Source organism: Crotalus tigris, unplaced genomic scaffold (genome assembly GCF_016545835.1).
Source record: "Crotalus tigris isolate CLP2741 ecotype Arizona unplaced genomic scaffold, ASM1654583v1 scf7180000017639.5415321, whole genome shotgun sequence".
Taxonomy (NCBI): Eukaryota; Metazoa; Chordata; class Lepidosauria; order Squamata; family Viperidae; genus Crotalus; species Crotalus tigris.
Genome location: NW_024096532.1, coordinates 1,250,828 through 1,270,203, shown reverse-complemented (window position 1 = coordinate 1,270,203; position 19,376 = coordinate 1,250,828). Strand labels below are relative to the sequence as shown.

The 19,376-nt window shown below is 40.0% G+C and overlaps 1 protein-coding gene across 1 annotated transcript in view; it reads left to right on the top strand.

Moving 5' to 3' along the window:
• Positions 1-19,376, top strand: part of SHISA7 (shisa family member 7) — a 45,811-nt gene that overhangs the window by 20,015 nt on the left and 6,420 nt on the right. Inside the window, exons 2-4 of the mRNA XM_039335033.1 lie at positions 2,832-3,478; positions 9,168-9,322; positions 11,484-11,549. Coding sequence (XP_039190967.1) covers positions 2,928-3,478; positions 9,168-9,322; positions 11,484-11,549 — 772 coding nt within the window. The 5' untranslated portion in view covers positions 2,832-2,927. The remainder of the gene's footprint in view (positions 1-2,831; positions 3,479-9,167; positions 9,323-11,483; positions 11,550-19,376) is intronic.

Sequence of the window (19,376 nt, the reverse complement as noted above, 5' to 3'; positions counted from 1 at the left end):
CGAAAACTCAGACGAGCCATCCATAACAAGCATTGGGGCATGCTGACTTATGGTGTGGTGTTGGTTCACGATAATGCTCACCTGCACACCGCTAAACGCACCCAAGAACTTTTGAAGCAGTTCCGTTGGGATGTTTTTGATCACCCCCCCCATGGCCCAGATTTGGCACCGAGTGACTGCTATTAAAAGATTTCAAACCTTGTAAGACATTATGACAAGTGTCTCAATTTAACTGGCGATTGTGTCGAAAAGTAATGTAATGTTGTAGTTTTCTAATGTGTATAATAAAATTTCTGTATCTGTGAGTATCTGTCACTGATAACCAAACGAATTTCCCGAATTGCTCTCATATATCAGTCAAAGCAACTGAATATATGGCTTGAAAAGAGGTTGGCAAAATGACTCTATCCAACATTAGCAGTGTTGAAAAAAAATTGGATTTTTTTTATATATATATATATATATATATATATATATATATATATATATATATATATATATATATATATATATATATCCAGTTTAAGTGAAATATTGGAAAAATAAGAATTCCCTTGCTTTCCTTCTTCCCCTGCCAAATATTTTCAGGATTATTTTTCAGAAGGTCAAATATACATAATTTAAGAGGAAGGAAGGAAGGAAGGAAGGAAGGAAGGAAGGAAGGAAAATTACAATATATTACTTCTTACTATTCAGAATGGATAAAACTTAGTGATTTTGAAATATAGGTATATGTTGTGTGTTTGTGTATGTATATATGTTTGTATGTGTGTGTGTGTGTGTGTATACAGTATATATATAAATAAAGGTTTGAAATGATTAAGCTGACTTTCTGCTAAAATAAAGAAAGCCACTTTCATTAACGCATTTATGAAATAACATCTAGTCTATAATCAAATTATTTTTAAAGATGAGTAATGGTTTAGCTTTTTTATTTCTGAAAATGAATTCTGATTTGTTTATCTTTTTTTTAACAAAAATGGGTTTATTGAGATGATTTTATTTAAATTATTAATACATTTTATTTACTTGTTTAAAATATCCTGGGAGTCTCTGGGAGCAAGAGTGGTATAGAAACATTTAGTTTAAAAATTATACTGTTTTATTCTGGTGAGCACACTTATTTCTCTCTTATTGAAAAGTTTGAATTTGAATTGTAATATATTCATTATAGCTTTATTGACCAACTTGAGAACTATTTTAAGTGGGAAGATAGCAAGATAAATCAATACATTCCATTCCTATCTAATAGAATCTGCCAATGAAATAGACACTAGAAGATTCAGATGCTGTTCAGAAACCCAAATAATTACATTCCTCCTTCATGTTATATGAATTTTTAAAAACAGTGATTTGCTGAATAAAGCCCAGTAGCTTGATTCACCTTGATTCATGCTGGCTCAGGAATTCTGGGAGTTGAAGTCCACAAGTCATCAAAGGGCCATGGTTCCCACCCCTGACCTATGCCATAAACCATAGCAACTGAATCCAGACATCACATTAAGACGGAAGCAGATAAACCATGTCATGCAAAGCTCTAAAGCAGTGGTTCTCAACCTTTTTAATGCCGCGACCCCCAATCGGTCGTAAGTTGAGGACTAAACTGGTCGTAAGTTGAGGACTACCCAACCGGTCGTAAGTCAAGGACTTTCCCTGCCCGGGAGCGCCGTGCATGCGTGGTGCCGCCCCCTGCGCCGGCCGAGGCGTAGCTGGCAAGTAGCAGAGATGGAGCAGGCCGACCACCGGCTGGGCCACCAGCTGGCTCAGCCCAAGAGAGGTAAGGCACCCACTGGAAAAGGGGAAAAAATGGTGGACAGCCTTGCTTGGCGACCCCTGTGAAATGGTCGATCAACCCCAAATGGGGTCGCGACCCACAGGTTGAGAACCGCTGCTCTAAAGCATGAAATACTGTATCATTCAATTATTATGGAATTTGCTGCTGAGAGTTGTTATCCTGGCTGTGAGCTGAGATCAGCCATTCTGAAATGACGCCATTCGGATTTTTAAACCAGAGTTCTCATCCTGGGTGATCTCAGGTTGAGGGAACCTAGCAAACATTTTAAGGGAGATGTTGATTTGGGAAACTTCATGAGGAAGAAGCTCATCATCAGCAGTTGTTCCTGATGGCTCTATCATAGCTTTCTCCAACCTGATGTCCTCTGACATGCCATTTGGGGAGGTTGAATTTTTGGAAGACACTAGAGTAGGGGTTTTCAAACTTGGCCCTTTTATGACTCATGGACTTCAACTCCCAGAATTCCTCAGCCAGGCACGCTGGCTGAAGAATTCTGGGAGTTGAAGTCCATGAGTCATAAAAGGGCCAAGTTTGAAGACCACTGCACTGGGAAGGCTAACCTGTGCTGTTAGTACAGGTAGTCCTCAACTTACAACAGTTTGTTTAGTGACTGTTCAAAGTTACAACAGCACTGAAAATGTGTCTTATGAGCGTTCTTCACAGTTACGACCTTTCCGGCATCCCCATGATCATGTGATCAAAATTCAAAGCTTGGAACTGGCTCATATTTATGACCGTTGCTGTGTCCCAAGGTCATGTGATCACCTTTTGTATCCTTCTGAAAGCAAAGTCAATGGGGAAATCAGATTCACTTAACAACTGGGTACTAACTTATCAACTGCAGTGATTCCCCTAACGGCTGTATCAAAAAAGGTAGCAAAATGGAGCAAAACTCACTTATCATATGTCTCACTTAACAACATAAATTTTGGGCTCAATTGTTGTCGTAAGTCGAGACTACCTCTATCAAACTGAGGAGCATTTTGCATTCACTCCACCAGGGCTTTTCTTAACACTCATTTCTTTGTCTTTATAGGGTTTTGCTTCCTTGATCTCTTTTATATACTTTCTAAAAGACCCACCACATTGGCCAGTCTGGCTTGAGCTTCTCAGCTCCATACTGTCCGCCATCATGCATCAGTTGCTGACAGTCATGCTCTACGCATCCCTGGAAGCCTTGGCTGGGCACACAGCCTTAGCTGTAGTTCAGGCACCACATTATACAAACCAGAGTTGGGGACTGCCCAGCCTACTAGCCCATCTGAAGCGCTTGACAGCACCAAATTCTAACTCAACCACTAGCACAAGCAGCAGAGCCCGGCCCTCTGAAACATGCCAAGGCTACTACGATGTCATGGGGCAATACGATGCGACCTTCAACTGTACCACGGGGGGTTACCGGTTCTGCTGCGGCACCTGCCAGTACCGCTTCTGCTGTGACGATCGATCCAGGAGACTGGAGCAAGGGAAGTGTCGTGACAACCCCCAGTGGTTCGCAACCACCATGGCTGGCTCAGCCACGAATGGGCCCGATGTACGCAATGGCAGCAAGCAGCAGAGCAATAGCACCGTGTACGTCATCTGTGGCGTCATCAGCTTCACCTTTGCTGTGGGAGTCGGGATCAAGTTCTTTTTCAGCAAAGCCTCCAGGAGACCCCATGGAAGAGAACTCAATGTGCCCAGGTAAGGATAAGGGCTGCAGAGAAGGACCCAGAAGTATTCTGATCCATTGATCGGGGGGATAGATCGTACCCTTGAGTTGCTTCCAAATCTAAAGGGTCTCCAGATTTGGGTTCAGTTGGATATATTTTCACTTGCTGCTAAATCTAGGTGCAAATGGAAGAAAATCAACCTATTGCAAGACAGCCTGTTTTCCTAAAATAGGGAGACCAATATTTCCCACTTGCATTAGCAGTAGCCTTTCAAGATGTAAGAAAGTGTCTCTCTTTCATCACATATTATTCAATTTCTTGGACTCGAGAGAGTTGGCCTTCAACATTGTGTTCTGTCTCAAAGCTGTAGTCTCTTCCGCAAACCAAGGATTCATGATGGGCTGTGAGAATAACTTTGAGGAAGAGGTGGAAGAGCTGCAGCCAGATAAAAGAAATCTAAGTCCAAAGCGGGAATGGAATTTGAGGAAACATCCCAAAGTTGACCCTCCTGGTTTTCTTTGGGGTAAAGGCAGGGAAGATGGAAGTAAACTCAGAGTTGCAAGATTCTCTTCCCATAAACCTATAATAAAACTAGTTTTAGTATTCCCAACTTTGATGTCTGACAGGTCTACTTTGAAGAGCTGAATCAATCTTGCAACTCTTGCCTTGATCCTAAAACACAGGTACCCAATCCTGGCAACTTTTAAGACTTGTAGACTTCAGCTTCCAGAATTCTTTAGCCAGCATGGGGAATTCTGGAAGTTGAAGTTTATAAGTCTTAAAGTTCCCAAGATTGGACACCCAAGTTCACCTAAAAATCTGTCAGCAAGTAGTTTCAGGACACCCCTGTCCTAAAGAGAATTGGGAAGGGTCAAGTCTGGAATGCTTTCTCAATTCCATTCTGACTCTCCTTTGGGCTGAGATATCTCTTACCTGACCTTTGTAGCTCTTCTTCCTCTTCCTCAAGGCTGTTCTCACTGCCCATTACTGTATTTCGGTTACCTGTTCCTGGCTGCATTTTGTTTTCATGTCCTATGAGTAAAACTAAAGCATGCCTCTTTCAGAGATGTGGAAGCCTATCACTTAATATTAAAACAATTACAATGGAGAGCGCTAATTCTTCTCTCACCAAAATAAAAATCTTTCAGCAAAGATTTGCTTCCAATGTGCAGCAAACTTGGGTAGGTAAATTACAGATTGGTGCCTCATATTTTATTGTGCTCCACCTGCCTTGAGTGGAAATGTCGAGTGAGATCCATAGATTACTTCCTATGTCTCCCAGTGAGTTCTTCATGTGAACAGGGAATACTTGTGTAAAATTCCAGTTATATTAATATATTGGCTGTGATTCTGTCATATATCCAGATTTTTAAATTATATCACATCAAGTAGACGAAGAACAAAACCAGAATCATCCTAAAGTGGTTTTTTCAACTTCCAGAACTTTAAGCCATGCAGACTTCAACTTCCAGAATTCCCGAATTCCCCTAGCATGCTTCATTTCTGGGAGATGAAGTCTGCATGTCTAAAAGTTCCAGAGATTGAGAAACATGATGATGATGATGATGATGATGATGATGATGATGATGATAATAATAATAATAATAATAATAATAATAATAATAAAGTTGGAAGGGACTTGGAGGGCACTTGCCAACTGACATGTATTTACAACAGTTGCAGTATCCTAGGGTCATGGGATCACCATGTTCTTCTGATAAACAATGGAGTTAACAACCACATGATTTATTTAACAACTGCAGTGATTCAATTAACAATCATGGCAAAAAAGTAATAATAATAATAATAATAATAAAGTTGGAAGGGACCTTGGAGGTCATCTAGTCCAACCCCCTGCTCAGGCAGGAAACCCTACACCATTTCGGACAAATGGCTGTCCAGTTTTTTCTTAAAAGCTTCCAGTGTTGGAGCATTCACTGCTTCTGGAGGCAGATTTTTCCATTGTTTAATTGTTCTAACTGTCAGGAAGTTTCTCCTTAGTTCTAGGTTGCTTCTCTCCTTCATTAGTTTCCATCTGTTGCTTCTTGTCCTGCCTTCAGGTGCTTTGGAGAATAGCTTGACTCCCTCTTCTTTGGGGCAGCCCCTGAGATATTGGAACACTGCTAGCATGTCCCCCCTCGTCCTTCTCTTCATTAAACTAGACATACCCAATTCCAGTAACCGTTCCTCATACTGTCCTAGAGTAAGGCTGGCTGGGTTCACAGAGCATGCTTAAACTGATTATTGAATTAACCCATTTTCTGGGTTGCCACAATAAATAGAATCACAACCTAAAAAAATTGGCTGGGTTTGCATAACATGCTAAACCATGAAAAATCAGAAACAAACCCCAATCAAAGTTAAAATAGCTGAACAAAAGTTCTGGAAATGCAGTTGCTGGTGAGAAAGATTGAATGAATTTGCCAAGCTGGGTTCCCATCAACACCAAGGTCTATCAATAATCTATAGTATTGATCCTCAATCTGGGCAGCTTTAAAATATGTGGGCTTCTGCTTCCAGAATTCCCCAGCTAGTTTCAGGTTGGCTGGAGAATTCTGGGAGTTGAAGTCTACATGTCTTAAAGTTGCCATGATTGAAAGATACTGATCTATAGGCTCAAAGAAGCAGGGTTGAAAGTACTGGTATGTTCTAGAGCAAAAACTAAATATTGGATTACAAATGGTATCATCCCACATTGCTCTAAGTGAAATTGCACCAGAACATATCTATATGGCAGAGAATTGAGGAATATATATATATATATATATATATATATATATATATATATATATATATATATATATATATATATATATATATATTTCTGAGGTTTTTGCGGGTATTTGTATATAGGTCTTTGGTTGTTCGGGTTTTCTCCCGCGTAAAATTGGAAGTGTCTTGGCGACGTTTCGACGAAGTCACATTCGTCATCTTCAGGCTGGTGTTTTCAGCTTCTTGCTTTGAGCAGCAATGTGTGCTGCTCAAAGCAAGAAGACCACACATTGCGGCTCAAAGCAAGAAGCTAAAAACACCAGCCTGAAGATGACGAATGTGACTTCGTCGAAACGTCGCCAAGACACTTCCAATTTTACGCGGGAGAAAACCCGAACAACCAAAGACCTATATACAAATACCCGCAAAAACCTCAGAAATATATATATATATATATATATATATATATATATATATATATATATATATATATATATATATATATATATATATGTTTGAGAAAATTAAAAATATGAACCCTGGGAGTATTCATGGTGAGAAATAAAATGATCACCAGGGTAATAAAACTATAAAATTTATTTAAAAAGCGCCTAGCTTTCGCCGTCACCTGCCGGCATCCTCAGGGCTAGTGCGCCAGGGAGTGAGAGAGTCGCTTTTATAGGTGTACTAAAGTCTGCGCACGACTCCTCGACCTCGTCATCGGGCCTAATAATAGAGGCATTTACCCATCCACCCCAAGATTGGGGGAAAGAAGGATGGATGAGGATGAACATGCGATCGAAATGAATGGGAAGGAACAGATCAGCCGTGCGCAGTCATACCAATTAGGCCCGATGACGAGGTCGAGGAGTCGTGCGCAGACTTTAGTACACCTATAAAAGCGACTCTCTCACTCCCTGGCGCACTAGCCCTGAGGATGCCGGCAGGTGACGGCGAAAGCTAGGCGCTTTTTAAATAAATTTTATAGTTTTATTACCCTGGTGATCATTTTATTTCTCACCTATATATATATATATATATATATATATATATATATATATATATATATATATATATATATATATATACACACTTTAATGGTTAAACTTCATAGTTGGTGATAGCAAAGCCAAATTATTATTATTTTTTTTGCAAACTAAATGGGTTTGCTAGAAAACAGAGGCATAGAATCAAGATCATGCAAAGTATTAGTACCGCTTTATAAAGCCCTAGTAAGACCACACCTTGAATACTGCAACCAATTTTGGTCACCATATCACAAAAAAGATGTTGAGAGTTTGGAAAAAATTTAGAGAAGAGCAACTAAGATGATAAAAGGCCTGGAGACCAAAACATATGAAGAACGGCTGTGGAACTTGGATTTGGTTAGTCTAAAGAAAAGAAGAAATAGGGGAGACATGATAGTAGTATTCCAGTATCTGAGGGGCTGCCACAAGGAAGAGGGGGTCAGGTTGTTCACCAGAGCACCAGAGGGAAGGACCAGAAACAATGGTTGGAAACTGATCAAAGAGAGAAGCAACCTGGAATTAAAGAGAAATTTCCTGACAGTGAGGACAATCAACCAGTGGAACAACTTATCCCCAGAAATCGTGGGCGCTCCATCACTGGAAATTTTCAAGAAGAGACTGGACAATCACCTGTTTGAGATGGTATAGGTTCTCCTGCTTGAACAGTAGGCTGGACTAGAAGACCTCCAAGGTTCCTTCCTATTCTATTCTATTCTATTCTATTCTATTCTATTCTATTCTATTCTATTCTATTCTATTCTATTCCATTCCATTCCATTCCATTCCACTCCACCCCACTCCACTCCACTCCACTCCATTCTACTCTATTCTAAAAAATTCCCCAGAATCTTGTGCAAGATGTCCAGGGTTCTGTGCTACAACATAAAGTGTCATGAAAGTGTCAAGTATCAAGAAAAAATAGATAATTATTGTTCTGAATAATAGACAAGCAGGTCTATGCTACAATGGGATTGGATAAATTTATTTATATTCATTCAAAATCTTCCAGAGAGTAGAGAACAAATTGCCATCTCCTTCTGTGGGACAGTGTTAAGGAATTGTGCAGCAGGTATCCAAATGAAGTCAGAGACACTGACATGAACTTGTAGTTTTATAGAAATAAATATATTTTATATCAATGTATACAGCAAATTATATAGTCGGGCACATCACTACATCATGAGGTAAATTGTCAAATAAATCACAGAACAGCCTACAGAGAAGAAAAGGACAGGGGGAGGGAAACTCTCCCTTTACACCCAGCAACCAATCATAATGTAGATTGCCTCATGTAGGAGCCCACCAATCTGTGTGTTCTGGCCCATTATCCACTTTACTGTTCAAGCTATTAAATATCTTAACAGACAGTTCTTCACATTTGTAGTTTGTTCACTTGCCTTCATCATCTTTTGTCCTTCACTAGATGAAATATACTAGCTTCCAGAACCTGTCTTCTACATCTCTGACCAAAAGCATTGCCATTCTTTGAAGCTATTTGACTCTGTCTATCTCAGGGATCTTCAAACTTGGCTCTTTTATGACTCATGGACTTCAGCTCCCAGAATTCCTCAGCCAGGCATGCTGGCTGAGGAATTCTGGGAGTTGAAGTCCCTAAGTCATAAAAGGCAGAGTTTGAAGACCCCTGGTCTATTGCCTTTTTCACAGGGCGCTTAGGACTGGATATAGTACTAGACACAGAAGGGCCTAGAAGACCTTGAACTGGTTTCCATTTAAAACATGTATTTTTGATACAGCACCATCTTGCTTCTCCCCTTCCACAACTTAGTGCTACCTAGTTATATTTAACTATACGATTCTGCACTGCAGAATTGAGAGTGAGAATATGAAACTCTGTTTGGTCGAACAATTTCCCCATCAACATGCAGATGGTTAAATGTGTGCTCTAGGTTCCTCAACAGAACCCATGTATATACTTTATGATTTCCACTCCATGAACATTTGGCTTCTTTTTCTGGCCAGGGCTTTGGTTGACATTCTCAGGCATCAAGCAGGCACCACCTCATGTTCTGAGCGCAACAACAGCCTTGTGATGAACTCAAACTTCCAAGACAATGGTTCAGCTCGTCCTCCGAAGAATCTGTACAATGCAGTGAAACCTTCCAAAAGTAGTCATGGTAAGAGAAGAAGATGTGGGGCTGCTGGGTAAGAGAGTGACTTTCAAACTAGCCACTGAATTTATGCCTTTATCAGGTGCTTACCTTTTCCAAAGGCAATTTTACAGTGGGGTACGTGTGATCTATTCTTTACTTTGTTGACCTCAGCAGACCAGTGATTTGATACTGTCACTGGTGTGTGTTGGTTATTTTAAATTTTGGGGAAGGGGGCTTAATGACTTCTAAGCAGCAGAAATAATGCTATAATAAATATCTTGCTTTTTCTATTTGCCCCCCCCCAAAAAAAACAACCCCAAAACCAAAACATGCTATGAAATTCCAGCAGTATGACTTAAAAGTGAAGATGCAATAAGGCGATGTTTCTCAACCTTGGCAATTTGAAGATATGTGGACTTCAAGTCCCAGCAAAGCTGGCTGGGGAATTATGGGGAGTTGAAGTCCATCCATCTTCAACTTTTCAAGATGCAGTAAGGGATCTCAGGCTCAGGAATAGTAAGTTAAACATCTTGGCCTTGGTTACTTGGAAATCATTTCCAAATTCTTGATTAGGCTGCAAAAGTTCTGATAAAAATAGTTTGCATCAGGAATAGTGTGAGTGATATATCTCAGTTTCTAAACTGAATATAAGCTTTGAACTGGCCAATGATCAAATGGATTTTTTCCCCTTTTTATGACCCTGTAATCCACTTGGCGATAACACAAAACCATGGTATGTACAAACTGAGAAATATAATTCCCCTCTTGCAAATCTTGGGAACAGCCATGAAATCAAGACAGAAGATACAAGTTTTCAAGAAACATTTTCCTTGATGTTGGTTCACTGTTGAATCAGACATACTCAAAGAAGTCAAACAAGGTAAAAGTTTTATAATATTGTTTGTAGATCTGCCACTTCCATGTTTTGGAGTCTAAATTCTGATGAGAACAAACCTTGGATATTAAGATCCAAATGGAAGATCTTTTCAAACCTCTTTGAAAAAAGTGTTAGATAAATGTTACTGAGAGCACAAACAACAATATATCTACACAATGCAGTACGCTTTCCTAGAATCACTGAGATAACTTTTTGCCAACTACCAGCATTCTCCTGCGCCCATGTTTTGTCTCCATCCTATCTCCAGGTCCTTCCCCTCTGCAATTTCCCCCTAAGAGTATCTCATGCTAACTTCTGCAACTTGGAGGTTGCAGCGTTTAAATTATATATGTATCAGCAGCAGGAACTAAGCTGCAAAAACTCACAGGGAAACAGCCTGATTGCCATGACAACCAATTCTAACTGTCTGGCTGTCTTTGTGCTGGCTCAAACATTAATATTAGGGTAGTGAGGAGGGGGAGAGAACTGCATTCAGATACAAAACTGCTCCTTTTCCAGGTGAAAAGAAAAAGAAAGTGGGGTTTTCTATTCAAGGACATTGCACTTTCTTCCCAGAGATGTTAAGAGTCCAGCCAGGGAATCTTGACCATAATCATTCTAATAGCAAACTCAGGTGGTGAATACAGTCAAGACAGTAGCCCAAACAGAGTAACAAACAAATAATAGGAAGGCCAGCAGCATGCACAGGAGAATCCAAGCTTCGTAGGAGATGGGAGTGGATGAATGTCAAATCTGCTGTCCAAATGCTGAAAAGCATCCTGACACTGTTCCTTGTTTTCTGTGTCTTTGTCTTCTCTTCGTCTAACCTATTTGAAAAATCACAGTACTGTAAGAGGAAAGGGAAGACGGAATGCTAGCACCAGACAAAACCTGGGAATCATAGAAAGTTGCCCCCTTTTTCCCCTTCCACTGAGCTGCATACCTGTTACTGCTCTGTAAGCAGTAGTGTTCAGCTTTCTAGGGCGAAAAGAATTCCCCAGTGATTTCTGCAAATCACATTCCTCCAGCACGTGCCATCTAGAAAAACAAGTTTCAGAAGGAGACCCAATAAGACCATTTCCCTTTGCAGAGAGCGTTCTGAGCACTGTCATGTTTGGACACAGACCAAAAGCTGCAAAGAGGAGGACCAAATAAACGCCTTTGAGTCCTCTCTGATTTAACGCAGCGGGATTGGTACCCATATTCCAGAACTGGTGCTTGGAAAAACCTGAATGAGATGACCTCTAGTGGCCACCTGCAAGAATATGCAGTGCGGCCCCATGCATGCTTCTCTTTTTTGCCTTGCAGATAACATGCATCACAATTACATCCATTTGAACGTCAACAGCCCTAAGCACCACACAGCCACTCTGGGTAAGTGTCCAGTGGTGTCTGATCCCTAGCTAGCCACTGATATAAATAGAAAATGTCGAAAGTGTTGGGAGAGTCCCGTCAAATCACTGATTCATTATATACCTTTTCATACATTTATCATTCGTTTAACACCCAGAGCTGTATTTGTATGTAATTGTGCCTATATATGCTGGTTCTACTTTTCAATTGAAAAGTTCCCTAAAGTGATATACAACATACACAGTCTTTTACAACCTCACCCTCACCCCAATAGTATATTTAGGAGTCCTCAATTTTCTGCAATCTATTGGAAGAATAGGAAATTATTGTTGGCTATGGCTATCCAACAAGAATGTACCATAAGGTAATGCTTCCCAAAGCTGGGTAAATTACCCCAAACTGGGTAAAATTGGTTTTCCTTTGGATAACAGCACATGAATCCATTACTGATCATAACAGGGACATTTAAATCGACTTCAAAATTGTCACATGTACTAAAATATATTCAAAAATCTCCCTTAGTACCCCACATTATGATGAAAAATCAGGGAAGTTACCAATGGTAATTTAGTGAAATGACATAAAAATAATTCAGTGGTGTTGGTTTTATAATTCAAGTAGTTCTTGAGTTACGACCATTTGTTCAGCAACCGCTCAAATTTTGATGGTGCCAAAGAAAGAGACTTACCACAATCCTTGAAGTTCAATAAGACTTTCTGATAACTGGTATGGGGTAATGAAGGAAAAAGTTTGGGAAGTGCTACCATAAGGAGAGTTTATATGTTGGATTTCTGATCTTCTGTGCTGTTTTATTTAAAAAAAACCGGCTTAAGAACCCCCCTGGATCAAAAGATGATTCTGAGATAGGCAGTTTAATCCTCTTCCCTTTGTACTGGGGTGGGTCACCAAATAAAGTAGACAGAATTGAATATGGACGTTGAGAATAGAAGTCTGGTACAAACTGCAATGAAGAAAAGAATGACAAAATTACAATGTCATGATCTAAATCTTGGTCTTTTCTATTTCTGACTCAATGACAGATGCAAGTACTGTGTATGAACCAAGGGATTTTATGTTGTGACCATGATGATCCTTGTTTGTCATTTCCCCTCTTTCCATCCTCACAGGCACCTATGATTTGAAGCAGAAAGTTAAAGCAGTTATCCAGATTTGAGGGTTGCCATCAAAAAAAGTTTCGAGGAGTTGAACTTAACTCTTGGAGAGTAGACAGACATGTCCATTTTGTTTTAACATGAGCAGAGCCTTGTTGGATCAGAGCCCTGGCCCATTGTGTCCTGCAGTTGGTTCTCACAGTGGCTAACCAACTATACAAGGAAGTCCACTAGTTAGTAGATGGCCTTCAGAGGTAGTTCTACTGTCAACAAGGCATTCGATCCTCGTGACTTCCATGAATCGATCTAACCATTTTTAAAACTAATAGGCTGCACCATATCTTGTGGTAGCAAATTCCAAAGTTGAATTATATACAGTCAGGAGGACAGAGGAATAAAATGTATGGTTTTATACATTTAAATTAAATTATAATTGTTTTAAAATTTCTTAATAATGAAATCTAATCACCTCAAGGCTGAACTAACATGCCTTCGGTATAAAGACGTGTTATTGGGCTTCGCAAAACTGTCTACTTCCTTTTGCTCTAAATTATTTTAATAAAACATCAAGCAAATGCTCATTAACAGAAGCCACCACAAAAATGGAAGAAAATACTGACCATTTTAATAATGATCTTCCCCAAAATGCCCAGTGTTTAGTGAGTGCCCCTACAACTACAAAAGAAAGAAAAAAAAGTTAATGGTATGTGTGTGTTTGTCTTGTATCTCCCTTCCTTCATTCTGACAAATTCCTATTCAGATAGACACACACCCAATTATACATTCACACATAGACACCCACACATGGCTGCATCATAAAATAAGCTAAGCCAACACACATTGGGAGACAGGAAAAATGAGACAAGGAATATGCAAATTCTTTGGAAGCCGTCTATCTTCATTGACATCCATTCCTGAGAATGGAGGCCTGATCAATTTCACATTATTGATCTGGTCTGGATGTGGACATCCAGAGGACCAAGCTCAGTCTGCCTCTGCTGCTACTGCCTTATCTAAACCAAGACATGTTTTAAGAAAGGAAACACCATGGAACAACATTACAGTGAAATTTAATAATTTAAAATACAGAGAACCCTTAGCCACTCACTCCGCCAGGGGGAAAATATCCCTACCCATTGGTATTGCTGACAAAAAATGTTAAGGTTGATCCTGACCACCCAAAAGCAGCCAAAACCTGTTATGGAGAGGCCAGTTTTGTGTCACTGGAGCAGTGTTTTCTCAATCTTGGCAGCTTTAACACGTATGGACCTCAACTCCCAGAATTCCCTAGCCAGCCCTGCTGGGAGTTGGGAGTTGAAGTCCACACATCTTAAAGTTGCCAAAGTTGAGAAAACACTGCATTGGAGGTTATGGTCACCCAGAAGACCAAGTAAAGGCTAGCACAAAATGAAAGGGGTGGAGTTGTATGCAAACAGGGGTCACATAATTTATTTCCTGCCCGCTACTCATGATGGTCACAGTGAATGTGACATGAACATTTTTAAATTCTGTTTTCGCAGAACTGGGAGTTGAACTATGACGGAGAAATGCAAAATAAGCATTGCAATCAAACAGATAGCAATGGATCTACTATGTAGGTCCAAAACTGCAGAGCACCATTTTCAATATTACAATAGCTTAGCTCCTATTTGAACCCTGAATCAATATTTCCTACAAATGGCAACTGGTGAGAAATGAAAATTTTGAGTAAGAAATGGATTTCAGGAATGGTTAAACCCTTCTCCTATCCCTATAGTCCAAGTTTGTATCAAGGCTTCCTATCTCATGCCTTATTTTTCAATGGAAAAAGGTGTGATGAATGCCAAACTTGGACACAAAAAATTTTCTACTCCCTCCTTGTGCATAAGCCTGAAATGATAGGATTACACAATCCTATATATGCTTTCTCAGGAGTAACCCTCCCTGAGTTAAATATTCCAAGCTACATAAATATGATAATAGAGCAGGGACCTAGAATGTCACTATTCTTTTCAGGAATAATGTTTTGACTTTATGGAATAATGTCTTGACCTTATTGAATAATAAAGTTGATGTCTTGACTTGTTTCCATTTTAAGATGCTCTCACCATGTTGAAGTATCCTGCTATCAGGACGTAGAATTATTTCTTGGAATATGCTCGTCTATGACCATAATAAAGATTTTGATTTGATTATTTCTCAGAAGTAGATAATTTATGGTCTTTCACATCTTGGCTCCTAGCATCATTCTTCACAGTTGATGATTCTGACTGAGGCTACTGTGAGCTTTAGTTTAGCTACATCTGGAAGCCGACTCATCTGGTGTAAAAAAAAGTGAGCTAGGTTTGAAGTTTTTAGTAAAGAGATGGAGGAAGAAACAACAAAAACAGAAATTATAGTGGCCTTCAGAGGAAAGATAAGGTGGCAGGAACAAACAGAGAAGTTGGCTTGATAGAATGATCCTTCCTTCATGGAAGTCGGGTTGGAGCTCAGGGATAGAAATTAATCCCAGGTTTGAATAATAATAATAGTAATAGTAGTAGTAGTAGTAGTAGTAGTAGTAGTAGTAGTAGTAGTAGTAGTAATAGACAAGCACCTGCAACATAATACCCCGGACTTAACAATTGTCGATAAGAAAGACAAAAAAGTCTGGATAGTGGACGTGGCAGTGCCTGGAGACAGCAGAATAGACGAGAAAGAACTGGAGAAGATAACAAAATACAAAGACCTACAAATAGAAATAGAAAGACTGTGGCAAAAGCAAGCAAAGGTAGTACCAATAGTCATAGGCTCCTTGGGTGCAATCCCAAAACAACTGGCGCACCACTTGAACACCATTGGCATTGACAAATTTGCCATTAGTCAATTGCAAAAGGCGGCCTTACTAGGAACTGCTTCCATCCTGCAACGATATCTGAAATACCATCAAACATCCACATCTGCCTATCCCAGGTCGTTGGTAAGACTCGATAGGTAGACAAAAATGCCAAATCCAGTCTGAACATCTGACTGATTGTGCGATGATCAATAATAATAATAATAATAATAATAATAATAATAATAATAATAATAATATTGGGAAGGACCTTGGAGGTCTTCTAGAATCATTGATCCTGGCACCAAGTTGCTTTGGCAGAAGGGAAAATGAATCTGTACCTCAGTTAGCCCAAACGCCAAAGCTGGAGGTTTCCTTTGCTCAAACAAAGCTTGTTTCGCAGCAGTGGTTTGTACTTGCTAAGCAAGGCGAGGAAACTTAAAGCAGTTTGCTGCCTGACCTTTATGCCATATGGAGCTCAGCCTTGCACAGCTTGTAGGACTGAGAGCCTCACACTGAGATGGCCTGGAAGGAATAGACTTCCACTCTTGCAGTTGAGGCAGTGATTCAGTGATGGCACTGGATGAGACCCAGGGCTGGATTTTGCCAATGCCTTGGGGGTGCTTTTGGGAGGGTTTGAGTTTTGGTATAGAACTCATTTTGGTTAGTCTTTTTAAAACAAGATCGGGTAGGCCAGCCTTTAGATTATACAGGTAGCCCTCGACATATGACTGCAATTGAGCCCAAAATTTATGTTGTTAAGTGAGACATGTGTTAAGTGATTTTTGTCCTATTTTACGATTTTCCTTGCCACCTTTGTTAAGTGAATCACTTCAGTTGTTAAGTTAGTAACCCAGTTGTTAAGTGAATTCTGGTTTCCCCATTAACTTTGCTTGTCAGAAGGTCGTATAATGTGATCACATGACCTTGGGACACAGCAACGGTCATAAATATGAACCAGTTGCCAAGCATCTGAATTTTGACCGCACGATCATGGGGATGCTGCAAAGGTTGTAACTGTGAAAAATGGTCATAAATCACATTTTTCAATGCCATTGTAATTTTGAACTGTCACTAAATGAACTGTTATAAGTCAAGGATTACCTGTATTTTATTTTTTAACAAAGACTAGTGGGCTATAATTTGGTAGATCTGTACTGTCTTCCCAAATCTGAAGTATGTTCAGCATCAACTTTCCAAATCTCCAGCTAAAATTTCTAAGCAATGTTCACCTGTGTTATGGTCATTGTCTTATTTTTCTACCACAAGGTGAAATATTTAAAGCATAGACAAACAGGCAAATATCTCCCATACATTCTAGGCTCAGCTCCTGTGATATGCATTAGCCCCATGCAGGAAACTTGGTGTGTCTCTTTTTTGTCTCTACTTTCTATCACAAACTTTTTGAATTTGTGCTGCTGTGCTATTTGTGTCCTTCCTATAATCTGCTGCTGTTTGATAAGTGGGTTTTGTTCACTTCGTTTGTTTTAAATTGTTGTCCTTTTGAAGACTTCTGTCTGAGGGTTTCTAATATACAGTAAATAAACGAGTTTCAGACCAACCCTAACAAGATCACAAACATTGTACTTAGAATTCACATACAGGTAGTCCTTGACTTATGACAATTTGTTCAGTGAAGGTTCAAAGTTATGGCAGCCTGGGAAAAAGTGACTTAGACTCTTTCTTGAAGTTATCACGATTCCACCAACACCCACAGGAATGTGATTGCAATTTGGGTGAATGGCAACCTACTCACATTTACGATGGCTGCAGCATGTTGAGATCACATGACTGCAAATTGTCAGCCAGATTCCAACAAACAATCCACAGGGGAAATCTGATATTCTTAGCAATTGTGTGGTTAATTTAATGACCTGAATATTTGCTTAATGACCAAAGTAAAAATGGTTGTAAATTCAGATCCAGTCACACAATGACTCACTTAATGACTGAGATTCCAGTCCCAGTTGTGGCCAGAAGTCGAGGACTATCTGTACACAAATCTTCAGTGGTTTCCCACAGATTAGCCCACCTTTTGCCTGTTTATTCAAAAGGCTTGCTGTATTCAGTGGGGCATATGGGATCAAAGCCTTAATGAGTCATTTGCTCTATTTTTTGATAGCAAATTGATATTTTTTTTAAACATCGTTACAATAAAAATGAAATGAAATGAACAGAAAGGTGGGATCACAATACATACTGAAAGATAATTTCAGTAGTGCTGAGCTTGGATTCAAAAGAATTTCAAAACAAAGGAGACTACAAGTTTTTAAACAAAGGTCTGTTGCTTTTTCCCTATTTCCTTCTCCAAAAGAGATCCTTGCTATTGTCAATAGTGCTGCCAAAGTCCAACAAAATCAATAGACTCATGATATCACTGGTTTCATCCATGCAATCATGTTCTCAGTTGGGTCATAAATGAGATAAATATTTCTGTTAGATGACAGTGGATTGTCCTCGGCTTAACACATTTGTTTAGTGCGCTGAAAAAAGTGATTGATGACTGTTTTTCACTCTTGTGACCCACTGCAGCATCCCTATGGTCACATGATTAAAATTTGGGTCCTTGGCAACTGGCATGCAACAGTTGCAGTGTCCCGGGGTCATACGATCACCCTTTGCGATCTTCTGACGAGCAAAATCGATGGGGAAGCCAAATTCACTTAGCAACGGTGTTACTAACTTAACAATTGCAATGATTCACTTAATAATTGTGACAAGAAAGATTGTAAAATGGAGCAAAACTCAGTTAAAAACTGCCTTCCTTAGCAGTGGAAATTTTGGAGTCAGTTGTGGTTCAGTCTCTTATTTTTGCATGGTCCCTATCCAAGTATGAACTGGATTTTAAAAATAGCATCTAACTACAGGCATTCTAAAATGATTATTTACTAATCAACTAGCCCGGGGGTAGGCAACCTTGGCTCTTTTATGACTCGTGGACTTCAGCTCCCAGAATTCCTGAGTCAGCGTGGCTGGCTCAGGAATTCTGGGAGCTGAAGTCCACGAGTCATAAAAGAGCCAGGGTTGCCTATCCCTGAGCTAGCCCAACTGTTAATTGTATGAATAATGTCACAGCACTTTTGTATTTAGGTGTTGAAGAATTGAACAAATCTCCCTTTCTCTCTCCCCAAAACTATCCTTTCTTATGAGAGGTGGACTCCATTTGTATCTACCTATATCTACCTACAGCAGCGGTTCTCAACGTTTGTGTGACGGCGACCCCTGTCACACAAACGTTATGCGCATGCGCCGTGCCGCCCCATGCGCGGCGTGCATGCGTGGCGCCGCCACCGGAGGGGAGAAAATGGCGGATCGCCGCCTTTGGCGACCCCCGAAAAATGGTCGATTGACCCCAAATGGGGTCGCGACCCATAGGTTGAGAACCGCTGACCTACAGGCTGCTTCTGTGTAATGGCCAGAATTGGGAACAAGGTGGAGAGTAAATGAGTAAAAAAATGGATAAGGTCTGGGGAGAAAGAAAGGATTTGTTCATTTATTGGAAGGGTATATGGTCTTTGAGGCTGCTGAGGTTGTAGCCTGGAACAGGTGGAGGGGAATATGAACAAAGGAAGTGGTTCTGAAGGACTAATGGAGGCTTGCTCATCCTAGCAGAAATACGTTGAGTAGAAAATAAAGTATTTTAATGTGGCTGCCGAGATATTTGTAATGAATCAGAGTTGCAATCATAAATGAAGACCAGTCAATAATGAAAGGCGACAAGCAATTTCTCAGACTAAAAAAAATTAAATGAGCTACTACAGAATCTGCCAGAGGGGAAAAGAAAATAGGTAATTAAAAACTGCCTTCCTTAGCAGTGGAAATTTCAGCAGTTGGTCATGCTGAATTGAGTAAGAAAACAGCTGATTTAAAAGGAAAGTTTCTCAGCTAGTGCTGAAGAGACCCTGGCACTCTCCACCCTTTGCTAATTTCCCTGGTGGCAAA